Source organism: Schistocerca serialis, chromosome 11 (genome assembly GCF_023864345.2).
Source record: "Schistocerca serialis cubense isolate TAMUIC-IGC-003099 chromosome 11, iqSchSeri2.2, whole genome shotgun sequence".
Taxonomy (NCBI): domain Eukaryota; kingdom Metazoa; phylum Arthropoda; class Insecta; order Orthoptera; family Acrididae; genus Schistocerca; species Schistocerca serialis.
Genome location: NC_064648.1, coordinates 111,163,567 through 111,186,266, shown reverse-complemented (window position 1 = coordinate 111,186,266; position 22,700 = coordinate 111,163,567). Strand labels below are relative to the sequence as shown.

The window sequence follows — 22,700 nt, the reverse complement described above, 5'->3', positions numbered from 1 at the left end:
AGCACGCTTGTCCGCCCCATTCTGGAATATTGATGTGCGGTATGGGATCAGCATCAGGTGGGACTGACGGATGACATCGATTGGAGTAGCAATCATTAAAACAATGGCGTTTCTCGTTGCGACGGGATATGCTCATCAAATCTGAATCACCAAAACAAAATTTTCCTCTGCGATTGCGAAAACATTCTGTTGGCATCCACCTACATAGGGAGAAATGATCATCACGATAAAATAAGAGAAATCAGGGCTCGCACAGAAAAATTTAAGTGCTCGGTTTTCCTGTGTGGCGCTCGAGAGTAGAACGGTAGAGAGACAGCTTGAATGTGGTGCATTGAACCCTCTGCCAGGCACTTCATTGTGAATAGCAGAGTAATCACGTAGATTTAGAAGCAAGCTGCACAACCAGTTTCTGCCAGCTACTTAGAGTAAATGAATGTGACAATGTGTCTTTATAGGAGCATCACCCGTGTATGTGTTTGTGTGTGTGTGTGTGTGTGTGTGTGTGTGTGTGTGTGTGTGTGTGTGTGTATGTCTGTGTGTGTGTGTGTGCCCATGTGAACATATGCCTGCTTTCACGTTTGCCAGCATCAGTCCATACGGCGTGCAAACAGTGCTTTACTTGGATATGGAGCAGCTATGAGAACAAAGCCATTACAAATTTTACATATTATCTGTCTACCAGCTGGATCAAACTTAACAGTGTCTTGCTATCTGCCGTACACTGATACAGATTGCGTATTAATACTCTGCAGCAGCTGCTACACTTTAAATTTGTTTGTGGAAAGCAAGTCTCACTTGAAATTATATAGAAATCTCAAAATCTGTCAACAGCATGAATAGAAACAATCAGTTAGAAACAGAGTCGTAAGTCAGGAAAACCTATTGGCGCATTGACTCGTAAATACAGACACGGATTAACGTGTGAAATAAAGCTTAACACAGTACTTACGTGTATCACATTTCGCTCCTTGCAAGCCTGGTGCACATGAACACAATTCTTTAGTGCAAAATATCATCCCTTCACATGCACTACTCAGAAATGAGCAGCGTTTTGAACAATTGTCTCCATATCTGTTTGGTCCGCAACCTAGGACAAAATACAAAAATTAATTTATATCCACAAGTCTAAGTAATCCATACGTATTACAAAAATGTATGTATGTAAGCAAGTATTTTTCACATCTCCTCCTAAACCCCTGCGTCGATTTCAACAGAACTTGATACCAATATCACTTGCTGTCTGCAAGGAAGCGCTGTGGGTGCAAGCGACACCTACCTATCAAAGGGGTTGATGTGAAGGTGAGAAAGAGGTGTACGTCACATCGTGCGTATAGCCAAAATTTATTGATTCAGTATTAGAGAATGAAAGCACATAGCAACTTCTAACGAACTTTACACGTTATTTAAAACCTTCGTGAAACTATTTATCGCCGAAGCCCGCACACAAAATGGTAAAAGGCAAAAGCTTTATCGCTTACTGCATTTTCGCTGTACATGCAAATAAAAAAAAATTAAAAAAATAGCCGTATCAGGCATGACGTCTTAATTTATTAATTCTTTAGTACCAACTGTATTCGCGACACATTTTGCAGCTAATATTCACATATACACTATGTGATCAAAAGTACCTGGACAGCTGGCTGAAAATGACTTACAAGTTCGTGGCGCCCTGCATCGGCAATGGTGGAATTCAGGATAGTGTTGGGCTACCCTTAGCCTTCATGACGGCTTCCACTCTCGCAGGCATACGTTCAGTCAGCTGCTGGAAGGTTTCGTGGGGAATGGCAGCCGATTCATCACGGAGTGCTGCGCTGAGAGGTATCGATGTCGGTCGGTGAGGCACGGCAAGAAGTCGGCGTTCCAAAACATCCCAAAGGTGTACTAAAGGATTCAGGTCAGGGCTCTGTGCAGGCCAGTCCATTACAGGGATGTTATTATCGTATAACCACTCCGCCACAGGCCGTGAATTACGAAAAGGTGCCTGATCGTGTTGAAAAATGCAGTCGCCATCCCTGAATTAGTCTTCAACAGTGGGAAGCAAGAAGGTGCTTAAAACATCAGTGTGCTGTGATAGTGCCACGCAAAACAACAAGGGGAGCAAGCCATGAAAAGCACGACCACACCATAACACCACCTTCTCCGAATTTTACTGTCGGCACTACACACGCTGGCAGATGACGTTCACCGGTCATTCGCCGTACCCACACCCTGACATCGGATCTCCACATTGCGTACCGTGATGCATCTTTCCACACAACCTTTTTCCACTGTTCAATTGTCCAATGTTTACGCTCCTTACACCGAGCGAGTCGCCGTTTGGCATTTACCGGCGTGATGTGTGGCTTGTGAGCAGCTGCTTTTGATGTTCTCCTTGCTCCATCTGTCATTGGTAATTTTTCTGCCTAGGTAGCAGAATTCCCTAACTTCATATACTTCGTGACCATTAATCGTCATGTTAAGCCTGTGCTGTTCTCATTTCTGCTACTTCTCATCACTTTCGTCTTTCTTCGACTTACTCGCAACCCCTACCCTGTACTCATCAGACTGTTCATTCCATTCAGCATAACAATGTTATACGAATCGTATCACTGATACCCTTGCACCTTGAATTATAATTACACTCTTGATCCATTCTTTTACTTCCACCATTGCTTCTTCGATGTACAGATAGAACAGTAGCGAAGACTACATCCCTGTCTTATATCGTTTTTAATCAGAGGACTTCACTCTTGGTCGTCCACTCTTATTATTCCCTCTTGGCTCTTGTACATATTGCATGTTACTGGTCTCTCCCTATACCTTACCTATTATCATCAGAATTTCGAACATCTTGCACCATTTTTCACTGTCGTACGCTTTTTACGGGTCTACAAATCCTATGAACGTGTCTTGATTTTTCTTTAGTCTTGCTTCCATTATCAACCACAACGTCATAATTGCCTCTCAGGTGCCTTTCCTAAAGCCAAAGTGATCGTCATATAAAACATCTTCAGTTTTAACTCTTATAGTCGCTTAAGAAAAGCCTTAAAGGGGCGATGATTTTTGTCGGGCGAGGAAGTAAGCGGGCAACAACGCAGGTGTTCACGCAGAAGGACACGGGGTTTTGCCAAGAGAGTGTCTTCAACATGGAGCATCGACGGGGTCATTACCTGAGGGTCCAGGCGATTTTACTTGAGTGGCATGCCAATTTTGGACTGTAGAGCGTCCGAACAGGAACTTTTTGGTCGCTACATTACAATTTGCCAATACCGATTTAAACTAACGGTTTGTCGACACCACTGTCGGCTATCGCCTACCCCTGCTTTAGCCAAGACCAACTGTTATACATTGTTCGCCTTATTCGAGTTCAAATGCTTTTTTGCTAATCAGCTCAGTTCTTCCTTGTGCTTGAATTTAATGTAAGTAGTGCTGTTCATTGCTTTTTGTGTTGTGTGCTGTTCTGATAGTTTCCAACTCTGAATAAGTTTGTAACAAGAAAGAAGACGAAAAGCAATTCTGATTCGTCCACTCGCATTATGGTAAGTTAAAATACGCATGCACCAGTGGCGGATACATATGGGGGCGTGCGTGGCGCGCATCCACCCCCTCCCTCCCCTTCTTGCGGGGCCGCCAGCATTACCACCCTCGCCGCCCCCGTCAGTCTACCCGCACGCTATTCGTTCGTTTCTTTCGGCAGTCGACTCGACTGAATCGACTTATCGAGTAGTAATACTTTCCTATGTAGCACGCGCGTCCGCGTCATCGTATTTTATACGTTTCCGTCTGGCTCATAGATAGCTAACACATACCTACGAGAAAAGTCGCGGCCGTTCTAGTGATCTCGATACGTTATTCTGCCTGGCACTTCTTCGAGAAAAGTCGCGAATATTCTATTGTTTTCTTGTACAGAGAACGTTCGATACGTTGCTTTATAAATACGGACTATTCGTCCAACAGGAAGCTGGTTTACATTCAGAAGCAGAAATATGAAGACTGAAGAATGAATAAGTAAAAAGTCCTAGTTGTAGCAAGTGCTAGTGTGAACATTAGTCAAGAGTGAGAGTGATCAGTTGATTGTGAGGTATTAATTATAGTAATTCATAGTAATTTGAAGTGTGTGGAGAAATAGTACAATACCTGACGATTGGAGAAGCGGACACATTGTTCCCATCTTCAAAAACGGCAATAAAAGACTTTGCAAAAGCTACAGACGAATAACCCTTATGAGTCACACAGCCAAGATTTTTGAAAGAAGTTTGCTAAATCGAATAAGTGAAAAGATAGAAAAGGAGCTGAGTGAAGAACAGCATGGGTTTATGAAAGGAAGAAGCACGATCGACTAGATATTTTCTATCTGTCAACTGATGGAAAAAAACTTGGGAGTATTACAAAGAGGTGATAATGGTTTTTATAGACATAGAAAAGGCATATGAGTCAGTTAACAGGGAAAGACTCTGGGAAGAAATGAAAAAGATAGATGTAGATGCTGGATACATTAATGTAATAAAGACAATGTAGAGGGGACACAATTGTAGAATTAGAACACCATTGGGGAACTCTGAATGCTTCGAAATAAGACAAGGACTTAAGCAAGGAAGTATTCTGTCTCCTGCACTTTTTAATGTTGTGATGGAGGGAATGAATAGCGCAGTTAAAGATATAGTAAAAGAAAGAGACGAAATGATGATTTTTGCAGATGATATGGTAATATGGGGTGATAAAGTTGTAGATGTATAGTTACAACTTAATGTGTGGAAGGAAATGATGAAAAGGTATGGAGTAAAAATAAATAAAGATAAGAGTGAACTAATGGTTTTTGAAAGAGAGAAAGGGATCAACGGAAATATTACCTTGAATGGAGAACCCCTCAAAGTGGTAGAAAGTTTCACTGATTTAGGGAGTGAATATCTAGGGATGGAAGAATAACTAACGAAATTAATAGGAGGTTACAGAAGGGAGGCAATTTCTAGCAAACAATTAAACATCTGATTTGGAATAAGGAGGTTTCCGAAAAAGGAAAACTTCTGATGTATAAGAATTATTACTTCCCTATTTCACCTATGGTGGAGAAATATGGACAATGACAGAAAGGGACTGGAGCAGACTGCTTGCAGCGGAAATGAAATTTCTCAGAGCAGTTAAGGGAAAAACACGAATGGACAGAGTAAGGAACGTAGAGATTAGAAAGGATCTTAAACCAGAAAGTATGAGATAAGAAATTGAAAGAAAAGAGATTAAGATGGTATGGGTATGTTAAGAGGATGCATGGGCAGAGACTCCCCAAAAATATGGAAGAACTAAAGATGGATGGGAAAAGACCAAGAGGGCGCCCAAGAACACGGTGCAAAGCGGGAGTGAGTATATGTGTGGAAGGGAGAGGTGTGACTTGGCAGCAAATGGACAAAGAAAAGTGGTGGGAGGACCGAGCCATGTGGAGAGGACTCGTCAGCACCCAGACCCGGCAGTAGCTGGAGCGGGATCCGGATATGGACAGATAGTAATTTCTCAGTAAAAATATTGCTGCGAGACTCGTAACGGTATTTTTACTAATAACGTAACACGAGTTAGGTATAGGAAAAATGTTCAAACGTGTGTGAAACCTTATGAGACTTAACTGCTTAGGTCTTCAGTCCCTAAGCTTACAGACTACTTAACCTAAATTATCCTAAGGACAAACCCAAGGGAGTACTCCCACCCAAGGGAGTACTCGAACCTCCGCCGGGACCAGCTGCACAGTCCATGACTGCAGCGCCTCAGACCGCTCGGCTAATCCTGCGCGGCGTGTATGCGAAACTATAGATGCGTATACCTCCGGTAACAGTGACTTTCGAGAAAATTCTTAAGAACCCATTGTTACTACATAGGAACTCTATCGAATGAACTAGAACGGAATCGACAATGTAAATTGCCTGACTTTCTGTCCTATTGACAATGTAATTAACCAATATGCCAGGAAGAATAGGAGCATAGAATTCATCATTTAAGGAAGAGAACCACAGCTGTAACTTTTTTATAACATAAGATGGCATTCTCTTGTATATGTGTAGAATCAATGTAAACAAAAACTTTATTTAACTTTACATGCGTCTTGATTAATTTTTACTAGGGTAAAAGTAAATGTACCTCAAGGTATCTTTAGCGCCCCCCTTTGAGGATGTTCTGTACCCGCCACTGGTATGCACTACCATAATAGCCTAATTAAGTATGTACAGCAGTTTAATGTTAGCGCTCGACACGTTATTTGGAGACTGGTGGCAGTCTGTGTATGCAGTATTTCAATATTCAGTAGAGCGATAAACAGCACTACAAATAATACTAAAGTCAGTTCGTAAAAATACACTTGGATCTGCCTTTGTTGCCCGGAAACGTCACGGCTCAGCAAAAACGTCGCCCAAACGGCGATTGTTACATTTCTTTAAAAATATTGCTCATATTTCTATCATTACCAGCCCAAATGGTAAAATATTGATCGGTCTTATTACCCAGGTGGTACTAAAATTATGAAAACCGGTTCCGATACGGAGCTTTTGGGAAAGGGATGTGTGATGGCAGCACACTCTATAGTTCGTTCGTTTCCAGAATATTTTCGTAGTGGTCGACCTGCATCCCGCCCACTTTAGTTCAAATCTATTTACGCTCTTGTAATACTATAATAACTGTACAAGAATTTCTTGCACAATCAAATTTTAAAATATGAATGCATTTATGTCCAATCAAATGACAGAACATGCACAACTGAAGGAGAAATATGCAATTTCAGAATTACATCTTTTGTTGTGATCCACCTTATTTTATTTGAAAACAATACGCGGCAACCAGTTTTTCGAAATTCCCCACCGACCAGGGTAGCTCTGCACCTTGAGGCGTGTAGCTAACAGTCCATAGATTCCGGAGCAGACGTGGGCCGAATGCATCCACTGGCAATCTTGAAAATGGTTTTCTGTGGTTTATCATTTTCAACTTAGACAGGTACCGGTGTCGCCCCTTAGAATAGGCCACAGTCAATTCCTTCCTAATTCCGTTCTTTCCTGACAGATTCTACTTTCCTTAAAGATGCAGCCTCTCTGCTTAAACAAAAAGAGATGCGTCGAAGGCGAGCCGAACATCTGTTCAGAGACTTTTTGGAGCTAAAAATATTATTTACGAGGCTCATTCAATATTTAAAGAGACAAACTGGTATGGAGAAAAAGCGTTTATTTTTACAAAACTGTACATTTTCTGCTTTTCAACATAATCTCCTTGAACATTTATGCACTGGTTCCAACGGGTTACAAGCTTTTTTATTCCAGCTGCAAATAACTCTTTATCTTGATGTTCAACCAATTTCCCACGAACTTTTTTTCACGTCCTCGTTGCCCTGGAACCTCTTCCTACGTAAGGCCTCCTTCAGTGCACCAAACAAATGGAAATGCGTTAGTGCTAAATCAGGACTGTAAGAGGGATGAGGCAGTATTCCCAGCCCATTTCGTCGATAGTTTCAGGGGTTAGTCGAGCAATATGAGGACGTGCGTTGTCTTGCTGGAGATTCAAACCTCTCCTCTGAGATACACGTCGTCTCTCTCTCACGACTGGCTTGTTAAAAAGCAAATCCGAGTAGTACTGGCTGTTCATTGTAAGTTTCTCTTCGAGATAATCACCATACAGCACTTTCAGCATCCCAAGACACCGTCAACATGACTTTTCCTGCTGATGTTTGGATTTTGAATTTTTTCTTCACTGGTGTGCTTGCATTTCGTGCATTGTCTTTTTGATTCTGGCTCATAATAGCGAACCCAAGTTTCATCACAAGTTAATATTTTGTTCATAAAGTGCTCACCTTCCCTTTAATAACTTTCGTTTAGCTCAGTGCACACTCTCAACTTTGTTTCCTTGTGTAGCGGCGTCAGCTCCTTTGGGATCCATCTTGCACATGTTTTGCGGTACTTCATATTGTTACAGATAATGTTATGAACTGTACCAGTACTAACTTGAACCTTATCAACTATCATTTCCACAGTCACACGGCGGTCGGTGCGAATAATGTCATCAGTTCGACTTCCAAGTGAGAGACTTGAAACTGCTACTGGTCGGCCACAACGGCGTTCGTCAGTCACTGAGTCGTGACCATTTATAAACTGCCCTGTCCACGTGTAAAAATTTGGACGATTCGTATCGCCTTCACCATAAACTGTAGACATTCTACAGTATATATTCACTGGTTTCTCGCCTTCAGCAAATAAAATACGAATAACAGAACATTCTTCAACTAATGTGGAGTATCAAGCCGACTCGCCATGTTGAAATGTATTATTCAGGGTATGAACAAAACAATGTTGATACATCAGCTTATGAGGGCTCAACCCAGTGACCCAATTTAAGGCCATAAAAGTACCAAACTTTCCCTGCTAATAGTTTTTTCTCCAGAACAATTTGTCTCTTTAATTATCTAATGACTCTTGTTCGTTCGAAGGCGGCTTTCAATCGTCAAATGGTTCAAATGGCTCTGAGCACTATCGGACTTAACTTCTGAGAGCATCAGTCCCTTAGAACTTAGAACTTTATACACCTAACCAACCTAAGGACATCACACGCGTTCATGCCCGAGGCAGGATTCGAACCTGCGACCGTAGCTCCTAGAGCCGCTCGGCGACTCCGGCCGGCCTATGAATCGTCATTTTCTACTATGCATCTGTGCATAAACTTGCCTCACTTGTGGGACGCCCATATACAGTGTGGACGAAAGTTGTGTCACAAGATTTTAACCCTGGATACCTGACGCCAGTAGGAATAAAAATGACTTATGTTGCGTAGGTCGACAACGCACAATTTTTAAACTACGGAAACTAGGCGTTCCGATTGGCCGTTGGAGTGCCCTGTTGACATTCGTCGGTTGACGGGCAATGGTGTGGCTGTCGGTTCACACATACAAACGTCCATGGCCCCATCACTGTCCCAACGTGATACACACACATTCGTGGTCATGTGCTGTCCAGAGCATCCGGCAACATGGCAACCCTGGGGCCAATTGGAGCGCTTGGCGCAAAGTTTCCGTAGTTTAAAAATTGTCCATTGTCGACCTATACAACATAAGTAATTTTGATTCCTACAGGCATCAGCTATCCAGGGCTAAAATTTCCTGACACAATTTTTCTGCACCCAATATTATGTCTAAGTTTTACTACAAGTATGATATTCTACTGTGAAATGTCTCATTCGTAATATCCTTCCAGCAGTGAAGCCAGACGTCACAACTCTAGCGTATGTGTAAATAAACGTCATACAAAGCGTAGGTTATTAGTAGCCGAGACCGTTATCATGGATAAATACAAACTGATTTATCACATTTCATACATTAGAATGTAGTTCAAAGTAACACATGACTCAACGTTAAGTTCCCAAAACTTTAGCTCACAGAATCTGTGTACTACGTTTTAGTTTGTAAATAAATATGATTGCTATAGTTTCAAGTTGACATTTGGAATAATAATTTAAAAGAAAGTCTTGATCATTCAAGGAAATTGACCATTTTAATGAAGTGAAAGATATTAATAAAATTTTCGTTTGAATTTAGGAACTTTGGATGCTATGACGTGCTGAAGAAACTCTAACTTTGTTTTAGATAACTTGTAAATTTGAATATGAGATTGTACTAGCGAAAGACAGCTATTGTTAAAAGAAATTTGATCCCATTTGACTTTATAAGTTATTCAGCCTAACATTAAGACTCTCCTGCTCTTCGAAAGTGAAAGTTATATTAGAAGACTGACTAGGGGAAGGCCTTAGACACGGCCAACCGATTCGGCTCAGGTCGCTTGTGTACAACCTAAAACGAAGTACGGTACTCTCAGAAATTATGGCTCAGCACCTGCCCGATTTTAAGAAAACCTAGTCGGCACAGTAGCTCAGTGTGTTCGATCGGAGGTTTAGCTGCCCTCTGTCATAAAAAAAAAGAAAAAAAAGAGTGAATCCAGCAAGAACGAACTAGAACGGGTGACATGGGACATGGGACCCCGAACAAAGGCAACGAAAAAAATTAGATGATTAAAAAAAATAGTGCAACGGCTAAGGTAACTGTGTGGGAAGCGGAGAATCCGGGTTCGAATTTCAAGGAAACGTAGCGGATGTTATCCTTCTCGTCTGTATATTTCCTTATATCAATTGACAGGGATTGGAGGGTTAATAGGCTAAGTGAATCAATAGGGAATGATAAGAAAGTAGGCAAATAAATTTGTCAGACCTTTGTTTCTTGTAAACACTGGAAAACCTGAGGCAATACTTTTTCAGATGCTGTGTACGAATGCGTTAGTCTTTTTTCTTTACAACCATATGCGACAAGGATTCGTTCTTCGCCCTTATACGATAACGTGCGTCGAATGTTCACCCGATACTTGCATCCTGTTTGATTGCTGTTGATCACGTAATCTCGATTAAAACCGGTCATAAGTGACGCCGTGATCAAAAGATCCTCCACTTTCTGTATATCTTATATATTTTCTACCTCCTTGTGGGAGACGTGTTTAGAGACGTGTCGTTGACGATTTTTTATTCCGATTGAACTTTCTTGCCCAAGATAATGATGCAGCAAACGTAAAATCCTTGTCGGTCGTATACTGAGGCGCTGCACCTGATGCCCACTCCTGGATTATTCCCGTTGTTAGATTCTCGTTACGACGACGATATTCGACAAATCGGTTGTTATGTCCACTTATTTATCGCCTGACATTCGTCGTATCTTGTCCCTCATTTAACAATATCATTTTCCCACAATTTTAGGTCCTTCTTCCTTTTCAGGGCTGTTGTTGGTCTGTTCTTTTGCAGTGTTTGTAAGTTCCAATTTGGATGATTCCTGGCTAGCGCTAGAGCCTTTACATTTGCTTCAAGAGGTTATAGTGCCGTACTTCAGCCGTTTAGTAACCGGTTCGTAATACTTATCGGGAACAGGTGAAGCACATATTGCCTGCGACGTGGAAATTTCCAAAGTGTTGTGACCAGTTTGCGATTCACTAGTTGTGATAGCTTCCACTGAAATCACCTTCTGCTTCGCCTTCATGGTATAGTTCATCAGTACCAACAAAAGTCATTTCGTTCGTCAGATCCAAAAATCGCTCGATAGCCGCTCCTATCAACCTGGAACGCCACGAGACAGAACTGCCTGCTTCGGGAAGTCCATTGATAATACATTTGTCTTGCAACACTTTTACAAACGAAAACGCAGCGTCGGTAACTTCCCGCTTGCCGTCGTCTGTGTTAGGCTCCCAACTATAAGTTTCAGCTCTGGTCGATTATGCAACTGAAAGATATGGCACAACAAACAAAAACTAGTTACATCGACATAAACAGGAAACATTATTGTTCGTTGTATTTGATCGTAGCGGACGTCACATGACATCCGTTGATCCCTTCACTCAGCTCTTATTACACAGAGGAGCCAGCCTCTCATCGAACACCCTGAGCTACTGTGCCGGCTTATCGATCCCGCCAATTTTGAGTCGATTGCTCGTCACAACCTTTAGGGGTGATTTTCACAATAATGGGAGGGGGGAGGGGCAGAGGCGTTGGAAGAGATGGGAGGCGGGCGGACTGTTCTGCCAAAATATCTTAGTCCTTCCTTCGTTTTAGGTTGTACACAAGCGACTTGCAAAACTTGAGCCGAATCAGTGGGCCGTGTCTGAGGCCTTTCCCTTGTGAACTGCGTTTTGTTAGCGAAGAAGCAATACACTGATTCAAAATTTTATTCGTTTGAAGTTATCCTATAGCCAAATCTAATACTTTTTTAACAAAAGCCGACCGGAGTGGCCGTGCGGTACTAGGCGCTACCGTCTAGTGCCGAGCGACCGCTCCGGTCGCAGGTTCGAATCCTGCCTCGGGAATGGATGTGCGTGATGTCCTTAGGTTAGTTAGGTTTAAGTAGTTCTAAGTTCTAGGTGACTGATGACCTCAGAAGTTAAGTCAGAGCCATTTGAACCATTTTTTTTAACAAAAGTTTTTCTTGCGTAGTTTAAGAGGCCAAGTACCATTAGTATGAATACCTCTCAAAGGAATTATTACATAAACTAAATAAATAAATGAATTTTCAGAGTAAAATGAAAAACGTTACCTTCTTAAGAGCCTCTTTAACAAAGCCGCCACCCCCGCTCCCCCTCCCCCCCCCCCCTTCCCCCACGTACTTGACCAGGTCTGTACGGTAGTTTCTCGCAGTTGTCGGCGTACATCCATAGTATTGTAGAATGCCACCAACCCTAGTCTGGAAGTATTTTTATATTTACAAGGTATGTAGGAGTCAAGTGCAATGCTTCATTTGCTTTGGGAGATTAGAGATTTGCCTGCCATTTTTATGAAATTATAAAAGAGGAAGGAAATTGCGGTTACACTAATAAATTAAAAAGTTATCAACAATTCACTCATAGTATACAGTGGAAATAGAAAGTAGCTGATCTGCTGCCTGTGTCTTTACAACATGTCTCCACCTGCTTGTAGCCCATGACAGTGGACAAATTAACACTCCAATAGAGGCTTTCTCCCCAGTTTCCGCCCTTCAGCACTGACTGTTCGTAATTCCCAAATAGTGATATGATTCTTGAGAAGAGTTTCAAAAAATTATAATCAGTAAGAGAATACTTTCAAAAAATAGAACCAGTAGCAGAATACCGGTGATTTTTTGTGATAGAAGAATAGCAGATCAAGTAAGTCTTTTTTCCGATTTGATTTAACATTTTGCCTTTGTACCTTGAGCGTCATTGAGACAAAATTCTTCAGTCTTTCTTCGATTTCTAGATTTATTACACGAAATAATGAGAACAAAAAAAATCGAAAATCGGCTATTTGAGAAACCGGTTGTGTTGCAGGGGTTCAACAGGTTAAACTGGCATTTGAAAAAAAAAAAAAAAAAACAATTTCAGCGAAAACTAGTTGTCTCAGCAATAACCGCCAACCCTAGTAGCAGAAGTCTGCGAGTGATGTTGTACAGAGTACAGCGTTTATGGGCTTGTAGAAGGCTCATGTACAAGACTGGTAGAGTGGTGCCAAACTCAACTTTATCTTCACTTTCCACCGCCCACAGTGAACGGAAATCAAGTTACTTTACTTTCACTTTCGAATTCCTGTCTCTGTGTTGTTGTTGTGAAAGGGTACAGTACCGCCCGACATTGAAAATGGGTACAACATACTTCATTATTTTGGTCAGAACAACATATTTTTTTTGTAAAGCTAACTCAATTTCAATTAATACAGCGAAGCCGGATACCAGTGTGGGAAAGAATGAGAATTTATTTATTTAATTGATCACATGTGCACTCCCACAAAGTAAATCCCTACATCCAGTTTGGTGAGATCTGTGAAATGAATGAATGTATGGTCGTCTGCCAACCGCAGATAGTGAATGTGAATATATGATCATCTTTGAGACGATCGTTTGGCCACCTTTGGTGGGACCAAAGAGATGAAATGTACCAGAGCTTTGAGCGCCTGAAATGTGGCTGACCAATACGATAGCAAGGTGCTTCCCCCACCTCGACAGAGATGGGAGAGGTCCTCGAGAACGGCCATGTTTCAGCACTCTGCCGCTGGATCTTGTGCTGTTAAGACCTGTTTTAGTTGTGCTCCGTAATGACGAAAAAGTGGAGACATGGTATGCATGTGGAATATTTAAGAGTAGTTTGAAATAATAATTTCTCTATTTCAGGAACTTTTGTGGGGAGAATTAAATGTCAGGCAGGTAATATTAAAGGGATTGTAGTAATCTTCGGAAGTGGCCAACGGTCACAATGAAACCACGTGTAGCAATAAGTTGAAATACTTCCGTGTGCTTAAGTTAAGCTGAATTACTAGCGTGTGTACAATAAGTTGAAATATTTAAGAAATAGCGTGTGTACCATAAGTTGAAATATTTAAGAAATGGCGTGTGCAGGACTTGAAATTAGAGACGAGTACTTCCACATGGTGAGTACTGTGTGAGTCTCAATCTGTGTATGAGACAAAGGATAAAGGGAAGTACTCGTCCATGGTATCAGTTGAGGACTCGCGTGTGTGATGTTCTTAATATTACTTTGCATGATATGATTCCGTGTGACGCTAGATTTAAACTCTGAGAGAGAATCAAGGTGAGTCAGCCGTCTATCCAGCAACGCCACTTGGCTTGCATTGCACAGGAAGACGTGCAAATATCTCCAGAGTTCGTAGTAGGGAAGTGGAATTATGAAGTGGGGCAGTGTCGTGTGAAACTGGGATAAATACTGATTGAAGTGGGAAAGCTGAAAGTGATAATGTTGTGACTATTCTGTGTAGTATTTCATGTTGTAGTGTGGTGTATGTCATGTAATTTGGGTATGTGTGGTTTGCATGGGAGAGTAGCGAGGTAGGTTCAAAAGATTAGTGGGTTATGCTTGTTCCTTCGGTACCGCTCGGTCTGGAGGAAAGTTTCGTGATGATGATTGTGAGAGTCGAAGTGTGAGGTATAATAAAAGATCCACCATCCTATCCAGAAAGTGCACTGTAGCGTTAAAAATAATTAAGAGACCATAATATAGAGATTCACCATTGTAAAGCCATGCCCACTGGGCGGAATTTCTCATGTGTTATTGTTGTAGGTTATAGAATTTGTGTGTTTAGGTTAGAGAATTTATCGGAATAAATAAGATGGTGAAAAGAAAAATATTGGTGACTTTTCCTTCGAATTGTATGTTGTAATAATGTCCCGAATTTATAATGTGTGCGCCATTCATATTCAGTGCGGTGGCCACGTGTCGATAAAACCCGTTAAATAAAAGACAAAAAGAAAATGTGGTATTGCCAGTGCGTAGTGTACAGTCAGAGTTCTGTAAATTACTGATAGTCAGAAGCGTGTTTCCGTTGCGTATTATTCATATAGGAGGATAACTTGTAACTTAAGTGTGAGTACTAGAGTTCATGTTACTCGATAAATAAGAATGAATCCACTCGCTTGGCAGACCACTCATCTTGCAGGCCTGACTGCTTGATGCCACAGTATGAGCAAGGCATGTAGGTGCCTCTCATAATTTCGACCCTGCCAGGATATATTTTGCCAGGATATATTTTGCCAGGATATTTTGCTGTTAGGGTTTGCTGTTAAGATTTTTTTTATGGAATGTGTTGTGATAGCGCTAAGAAATAAAACTTTTTTCTGTTTGTAATTTCTTTCTGCATTGGTGAGGATCTTTTATTTTTTTATGTAGTTAATTGCTATATCGCCCAGGGCTGGAAGATCATTGTATAATTTTTTTGCGTAATGTCCGTGGTAACTAGGTTGCAGTCGAAAAGTGTAGTCACCATGGAGAATAGCGATTCTGGGGTGAACGTAGCAGTGCAGCAGGAAGTAACTGCTGATCATGGGCTAATGAGAGAGAACGACAAACACTCAGAAGGGGCTAAATTGTTCAGTGGACCGCTGCTAGGTGATCCTTTTGAGCGGCGGGCTTTGTTCACAATCGGGGGCTTTTCCCGATGACGCGGGCGAGCCGGGACTAGGCCAGGTGTGCGGTGAAAGTGCAGCTACCCTTAGCGAGGCTATGGTTTCTCAGGCGAACGAGGTGAGCGCGTCGAAAGTAGCAAATGACAATGTTTTTACAGAGGATGGATAGGGAGGTACAAAGCTTGACATGCATGTCTGTTAAAAGGAATCTGCCAGGAACGGCTAAATAGTCGATGATAATCGATTGGTAAACTCATCACCATGCGGTTAGCAGACGACCATACATTCATTCATTTCACAGATCTCACCAAACTGGATGTAGGGATTTACTTTGTGGGAGTGCACATGTGATCAATTAAATAAATAAATTGTCATTCTTTCCCACACTGGTATCCGGCTTTGCTGTATTAATTGAAATTGAGTTAGCTTTACAAAAAAAAAAATGTTGTTCTGACAAAAATAATGAAGTAAGTTGTACCTATTTTCAATGTCGGACAGTATTGTACCCTTTCAGTTATTGTTGTGGTCTTCAGTCCTGAGACTGGTTTGATGCAGCCCTCCATGCCACTCTATCCTGTGCAAGATTCTTCAACTCCCAGTGCTTACTGCAACCTACATCCTTCTGAATCTGCTTAGTGTATCCATCTCTTGGTCTCCCTCTACGATTTTCACCCTCCACGCTGCCCTCCATTGCTAAATTTGTGATCCCTTGATGTCTCAGAACATGTCCTACCAATGGTCCCTTCTTCTTGTCAAGTTGTGCCGCAAACTCCTCTTCTCCCCATTTCTATTCAATACCTCCTCATTAGTTATGTGATCTACCCATCTAATCTTCTGCATTCTTCTGTAGCACCACATTTGGGAAGTTTTTGTTCTCTTCTTGTCTAAACTCTTTTTATCGTCCACGTTTCACTTGCATACATGGCTACACTCTATACAAACGACATCCTAACACTTAAATCTATACTCGATGTTAACAAATTTCTCTTCTTCAGAAACGTTTTTCTTGCCATTGCCAGTCTACATTTTATATCTTCTCTACTTCGACCATCATCAGTTATTTTGCTCCCCAAACTTTAAGTGTCTCATTTCCTAATCTAATTCCCTCAGCATCACCCAGCTTAATTCGGCTACTTTCCATTATCCTCGTTTTGCCTTTGTTGATGTTCATCTTACATCCTTTTTCAAGATACTATCCATTCCATTCAACCGCTCTTCGAAGTATTTTGCTGTCCTTCACTGAAGTACAATGCCATCGGCGAAACTCATAGTTTTTATTTCTTCTCCATGGATTTAACACCTACTCCGATTTTTTCATTTGTTTACTTCACTGCTTGCTCAACATACAGATTGAATAACTTCGAGGATAGGCTACAACCCTGTCTCATCCCTTCCCAACCACTGCTTCCCTTTCATATACCTCGACTCTTATAACTGACATCTGGTTTCTGTACAAATTTTAAATAGCCTTTTGCTTCCTGTATTTTACCCCAGCCGCCTGTCTCTGTATCTCTCCATAATACTTCGACGTGTAATTAAATGACGTTTAACATGCATGTCTTGATAGTGTTAATGGGAGTGTGTACCTCCCATACATACAGCGTTAAACATGCAATATTGATGACCCATTTTTTCAGAACCTTCGACAATTAGGGATCGGAAATTTTTTCAACTACAGTTTCACTCAGGCAGGGCTTTCATGATTCTAAGTCAGTCCATCCGTTGGAAGGTCGGGAATGATAGCGAGTTGCTGTAGTACCCTAATTCTTCTCTTATTATCACCGTTAAACGTTATCACAGCGTCACAAACACCCAAGCGTAGAGTCGTCATTCCTACAAAGACTTTTTTTGTATGCGGGTCAAAATGACGTTATTGAAAGACTCATTCGCGTTTTGCGTTCGACCATAGAGATATTTGGAAAGAACTTCACGATGAGTTAACTGTCTAGCTTTCATCACTGTAAATGGTACGCTATTTTTGTGCCAGAAGTGTTCCTCCGTACCAGCTGCCTTAGTTTTGCGGTACTTGCACCATGAATCAGCACGAGGTGGGCACAGACCATGTATAGGTGTATCTTCAGGGGATGATTTGAGGAAGAATGTAGACCACACTGCTCTGTTCATCCCTTGTAGGTCACATGTTCTGTTTCTTATTGCCACTCCACAATATTGCTGGAGTTCATCAATGTTTTCGTCTGTAAGCCTTCCTTTTTGCCAGTTGGAGTCTCCACAAAATGCATGTGTAATGTCGCTGTTTCATTTTACACACTGCATCCAACCTCTTAACGTGAACATGAATTCAAGGAATAAATACCTGTAAACCACAATCTTTTGGAGTGAGTAGTTCCGGAGATAGAGTACTTTTACACTTGCACTATTAACTCTGAAATAATAAAAACTATACTTCCTATTGGAATTAATCGTTATATGAAGCGGCTAATTATTCTTGAGAGAGCAAATATTATTAAGAGATAAAAATCGGGAAATGTCACTTTTTGACCAATTTCGCCTCACATACTCAACGATATCTTTTTCTGTTACTTGTATTGTCAGTTCCATCGATTGTATTAAGGCCAAGCTAAATTTTCAAATCCCTCCTAGTAGAATGCAGTAGAATACACAACCGATAGTTTAACGAACCATTCGACAAAAGTAGGGGAAGAAAGCGTGTGTCGTAAATCATACTTGTCATCAAGGCACTCGCTTGCTACCGGTGTGTGCTTCACAAAGTGCTCTAAATGGAAATTTCTCTTCGGGATCTGAGTTTCTCCTGGCGTATAAAATTTTCAAACAACTTACGGGAATTCAGCCAGGTACAATTTACAGCGACCGCCGATATTTCGACGGGAGTAGACTACACCCCGCCATTTTGAAGGCACAAACTGAAACCGACAGGCGATGTACAAACAAATTTTAAACCTCTGTTCTTGGAGTGATTCAGGAGAGATAACACACAGACATTGCCACCAAAGATAACCAGAGGTATCGATAGTGAAAGACTACGAACTGGCAAGCGAGGTAGCGTTGACTCTGTTCTTCTGTTTTTTGACGAGGGAGAGAACACGATTCCAAGCAGAGTTTCAACAAACGCATCTATCGCGGTTTACATGGTTGCTCGTTAATTTAACCTCAGCAGTCTCTTTAATAACACAGCCCCAATAGCTGGACGTGTACGACAATATTTCGGTGTTGTTATATAGCAGAGGATGACCAGTATCAAAACAATGTACGGCAGTAGCAGATCCACCTGGCTGCTGTAACCGTGTGTGCCGTTTATGCTCGGTACATCGTTCCTCCACTGTCCTGATAGCCCGACCAAAGTATTCCATGCCACAGCTACAAGGAATGCAATACACACCCGCCTTAACAGAACCTTAAAGCACTCTTATTTTAGATGGAAGTCGGAAAAACACATTTCACATCGTATTTCCGCAAAATACGACCGATCTTGATGGAAGTGCTTCCTGCGAAAGGGAGAAAGGCAGTAGACTTAGGTGTCGACTGAGTATTATCATCAGTCACCCGATGCACAGCCGGTCGATAGCACAACGCACCTTCAATCTGTCTTTCACTATAACCATTTTGACGAAATGTAGTTTCACGCTGGGCCAGCTCAGCTGGCAAACTGCAAGTGTCGGGAATGGTATGTGGCCTGTGTACCAAGGTACGGAGTACCCCTTCACGCTGGGCAGTATGGTGACAACTATTAGCCTGTAAATACGAGTCAGTGAGAGTACGTTTCCGGTAGACTACATGTCGCATTGGTCCCTCAACCATTCCTCCTAACGTCAAGAAAGGGAAGGCAACCATCCTCTACCACCTCCATCGTAAAGTGAATGTTCGGGTGGATCGAGTTCAGAAGGGCTAAAAGGGCATTCAAATTCTCCCTACCATGAGGCCAAACAACAAAAGTATTATCAACATATCTGTAGAAGTGGGCGTGTTTCAAAGGCGCGGACTCCAATGCACATTCCTTGAAGTCTTCTGTAAACAAATTTGCAGTCAGAGGAGACAACGGGCTACCCATGGAAACTTCATCTGTCTGCTCGTAATACTGGTCATTGAATAAAAACAGTAGTGGATGTCAACACTTGTCGAAAAAGGTTAGTTAATTCAACACCAAACCTAACCTCAATTAACCACGGCGAATCACACAGAGGAACACGAGAGAAAGAGAGAGTCCACTTCAAAACTTACTAAAATATCAGTCATTCAACCGCATTCCCTCCAAATGACGTAAAAAATCAGCTGAGTTCCTGATATGATGTTCACACCGACCAAATTGTGGGCTCAACAGAGAAGCAAGATGCTTTGCTACACGATATGTCGGAGCGCCGATATTGCTCACTATATGACGGAAAGGATCTCGTTCCTTGTGTACTTTCGGAAGACCATATGACCTAGGGGGAATAGCACTATAGGCGTTAGGACTCTTGAAGGTGTCCCATGACAAACCATTTTTCTTCAGCAGTCTGTTCATATTGCTCTCAACACTTTTTGTGGAGTCACCATCGATCCTGCAATACGCTGTCAGATAATAAACATTGCATCTTTGGTACCTAATCCTGTTTGTTTAAGACAAACGTGGCATTGCCTTTGTCCGAAAGTAAAATGACAATGACAGGATCATCTCCGAGAGACCGTAATGCAGCCCTCTCTGTTGCTGTTACATTACCTGTCCACCGGAAAAGCGTCTAACTTCTTTCAGCTATGCCTTAACATAGCTTCCCCTCTAACTACGAGGTGCATTCAAGCTCTAAGGTCTCCGATTTTTTTCTCCGGACTGGAAAGAGATACAAACATGCGGATTGTTTTAAAATGAGGCCGCGTTCATTGTCAATACGTCCCAGAGATGGCAGCACCGTACGGCAGATATAATTTTCCGCCAGCGGTGAGAATGAGAACTGTTTTAAATACTTAAAACAGCGACGTTTTCCTTACTTGAACAGCGTGCAATCGTTCGTTTTCTGAATTTGTGTGGTGTGAAACCAATTGAAATTCATCGACAGTTGAAGGAGACAAGTGGTGATGGAGTTATGGATGTGTCGAAAGTGCATTCGTGGGTGCGACAGTTTAATGAAGGCAGAACATCGTGTGACAATAAACCGAAACAACCTCGGGCTCACACAAGCCGGTCTCACGACATTATCGACAAAGTGGAGAGAATTGTTTTGGGGGATCGCCGAATGACTGTTGAACAGATCGCCTCCAGAGTTGTCATTTCTGTGGGTTCTGTGCACACAATCCTGCATGACGACCTGAAAATGAGAATAGTGACATCCAGGTGGGCGCCACGAATGCTGACAGACGACCACATGGCTGCCCGTGTGGCATGTTGCCAAGCAATGTTGACGCGCAACGACAGCACGAATGGGACTTTCTTTTCGTCGGTTGTGGCAATGGATGAGACGTGGATGCCATTTTTCAATCCAGAAACAAAGCGCCAGTCAGCTCAATGGAAGCACACAGATTCACCGCCAGCAAAAAAATTTCGGGTAACCGCCAGTGCTAAAAAAATGATGGTGTCCATGTTCTGGGACAGCGAGGGCGTAATCCTTACCCATTGCGTTCCAAACGGCACTACGGTAACAAGTGCATCCTACGAAAATGTTTTGAAGAACAAATTCCTTCCTGCACTGCAACAAAAACGTCCAGGAAGGGCTGCGCATGTGCTGTTTCACCAAGAAAACGCACCCATACATCGAGCTAACGTTACGCAACAGTTTCTTCGTGATAACAACTTCGAAGTGATTCCTCATGCTCCCTACTCACCTGACCTGGCTCCTAGTGACTTTTGGCTTTTTCCAACAATGAAAGACACTCTCTGTGGCCGCACATTCACCAGCTGTGCTGCTATTGCCTCAGCGATTTTCCAGTGGTCAAAACAGACTCCTAAAGAAGCCTTCGCCGCTGCCACGGAATCATGGCGTCAGCGTTGTGAAAAATGTGTACGTCTGCAGGGCGATTACGTCGAGAAGTAACGCCAGTTTCATCGATTTCGGGTGAGAAGTTAATTAGAAAAAAATTCGGAGGCCTTAGAACTTGAATGCACCTCGTACAGCACATGAAACAACACCTATCCCTCCTATTCCGTGAAATGCAAAGCCACGTCCGAACTTACCAAACCCCTCATGCCTGAAGTGTCATGAAATTCATGATGATTGTGCTCCAAAACATCTACCCCACATACCCTTCACGACATTTCTCACAGTAATCTCTCCATCTCAGCACCCAATTCACTTACCTCCACAACCATCCACCTCGACATCTTAGTTTAAACTCATTGTATTCACCATCCAAGTTATCATAGAGTGATTACACTACAACATTCTATTCCATAACGAACATTCTCCTCTAAAAAGGAAAGTCCCCTTCATACACTCTCCATCCCAATACAAAATCCATGGCTTCCTATTTAATGAATCCTTATACAAAACCTGTCAGACCATCCGAATCTTTCTGTGTACTGTGGACGTTCAGATAATCGCATTCTAGTGGCAAAAGGTGAAGTTGCAATCGGTCACCAGAAGAAAAACCCTGTTTGACCACAGCCCTTATGAAATACTCCCACTGAATATCTTATCTTTACTATCTTCTTCAAAACCTTAACAGTTATCTGTAACACTACATAAATCCACCTACTCACCCCATTTCCTGTGACTTCTTCATCCATATTGACCAAACGTCTCAAACCTGTGTGATTGCTACTGACTCAACATCTGCAGTAGATCCTCTGCTTGATTGCAGCATTCGGTTACACACCGCGTCCAAGGGGACATTCTCTCGACTCCCCAGTGCACCTACCCTTAGGACACTACTCTAGTTGTCTCCTGACTTCTCTCAACCTCCTTGGACGCCTCACTGCAGCAGTCCCCAATCCATTTGAAAGTGACCACCTACCTGTTCAGCTCACCATCGCTTACACACTGCCTCTAGCCCATGCACCAGATCCCAACCTCTGTCGCAGTGTTATCGAAGAATACTGCCACATCAACGGAAACGTCTACCAGGAATTCACAGATATGCATATTGGAAGCCACACAGAACCTGCCACCTACCAGATTATATTGATCCCACCCCACCCTTCTTACAGTTCTTTTCAGATGCTATATCAGCCAACATTCCCACAGATATCATGTATCCTTGTCACCCTATAAGCTATACTATTCCTCCAACAATCCCATCACTCATACCATTCCTTCCTAGGGACTCGTAACTAGGATACCACACCATTGACATGTACAGAAAAACACTAGTAACAAAGGGAGCTTGACAAGTCGGCCATAGCGGAGCATTCCCTAGGAAATGGACATAA

The 22,700-nt window shown here is 42.2% G+C and overlaps 1 protein-coding gene across 1 annotated transcript in view; it reads right to left on the bottom strand.

The window, feature by feature from the left end:
• The window catches only part of LOC126426813 (phosphatidylinositol phosphatase PTPRQ-like), a 267,688-nt gene that overhangs the window by 241,654 nt on the left and 3,334 nt on the right, over positions 1 to 22,700 (bottom strand). The window contains exon 2 of the mRNA XM_050088816.1: positions 950 to 1,087. Coding sequence (XP_049944773.1) covers positions 950 to 1,016 — 67 coding nt within the window. The 5' untranslated portion in view covers positions 1,017 to 1,087. The remainder of the gene's footprint in view (positions 1 to 949; positions 1,088 to 22,700) is intronic.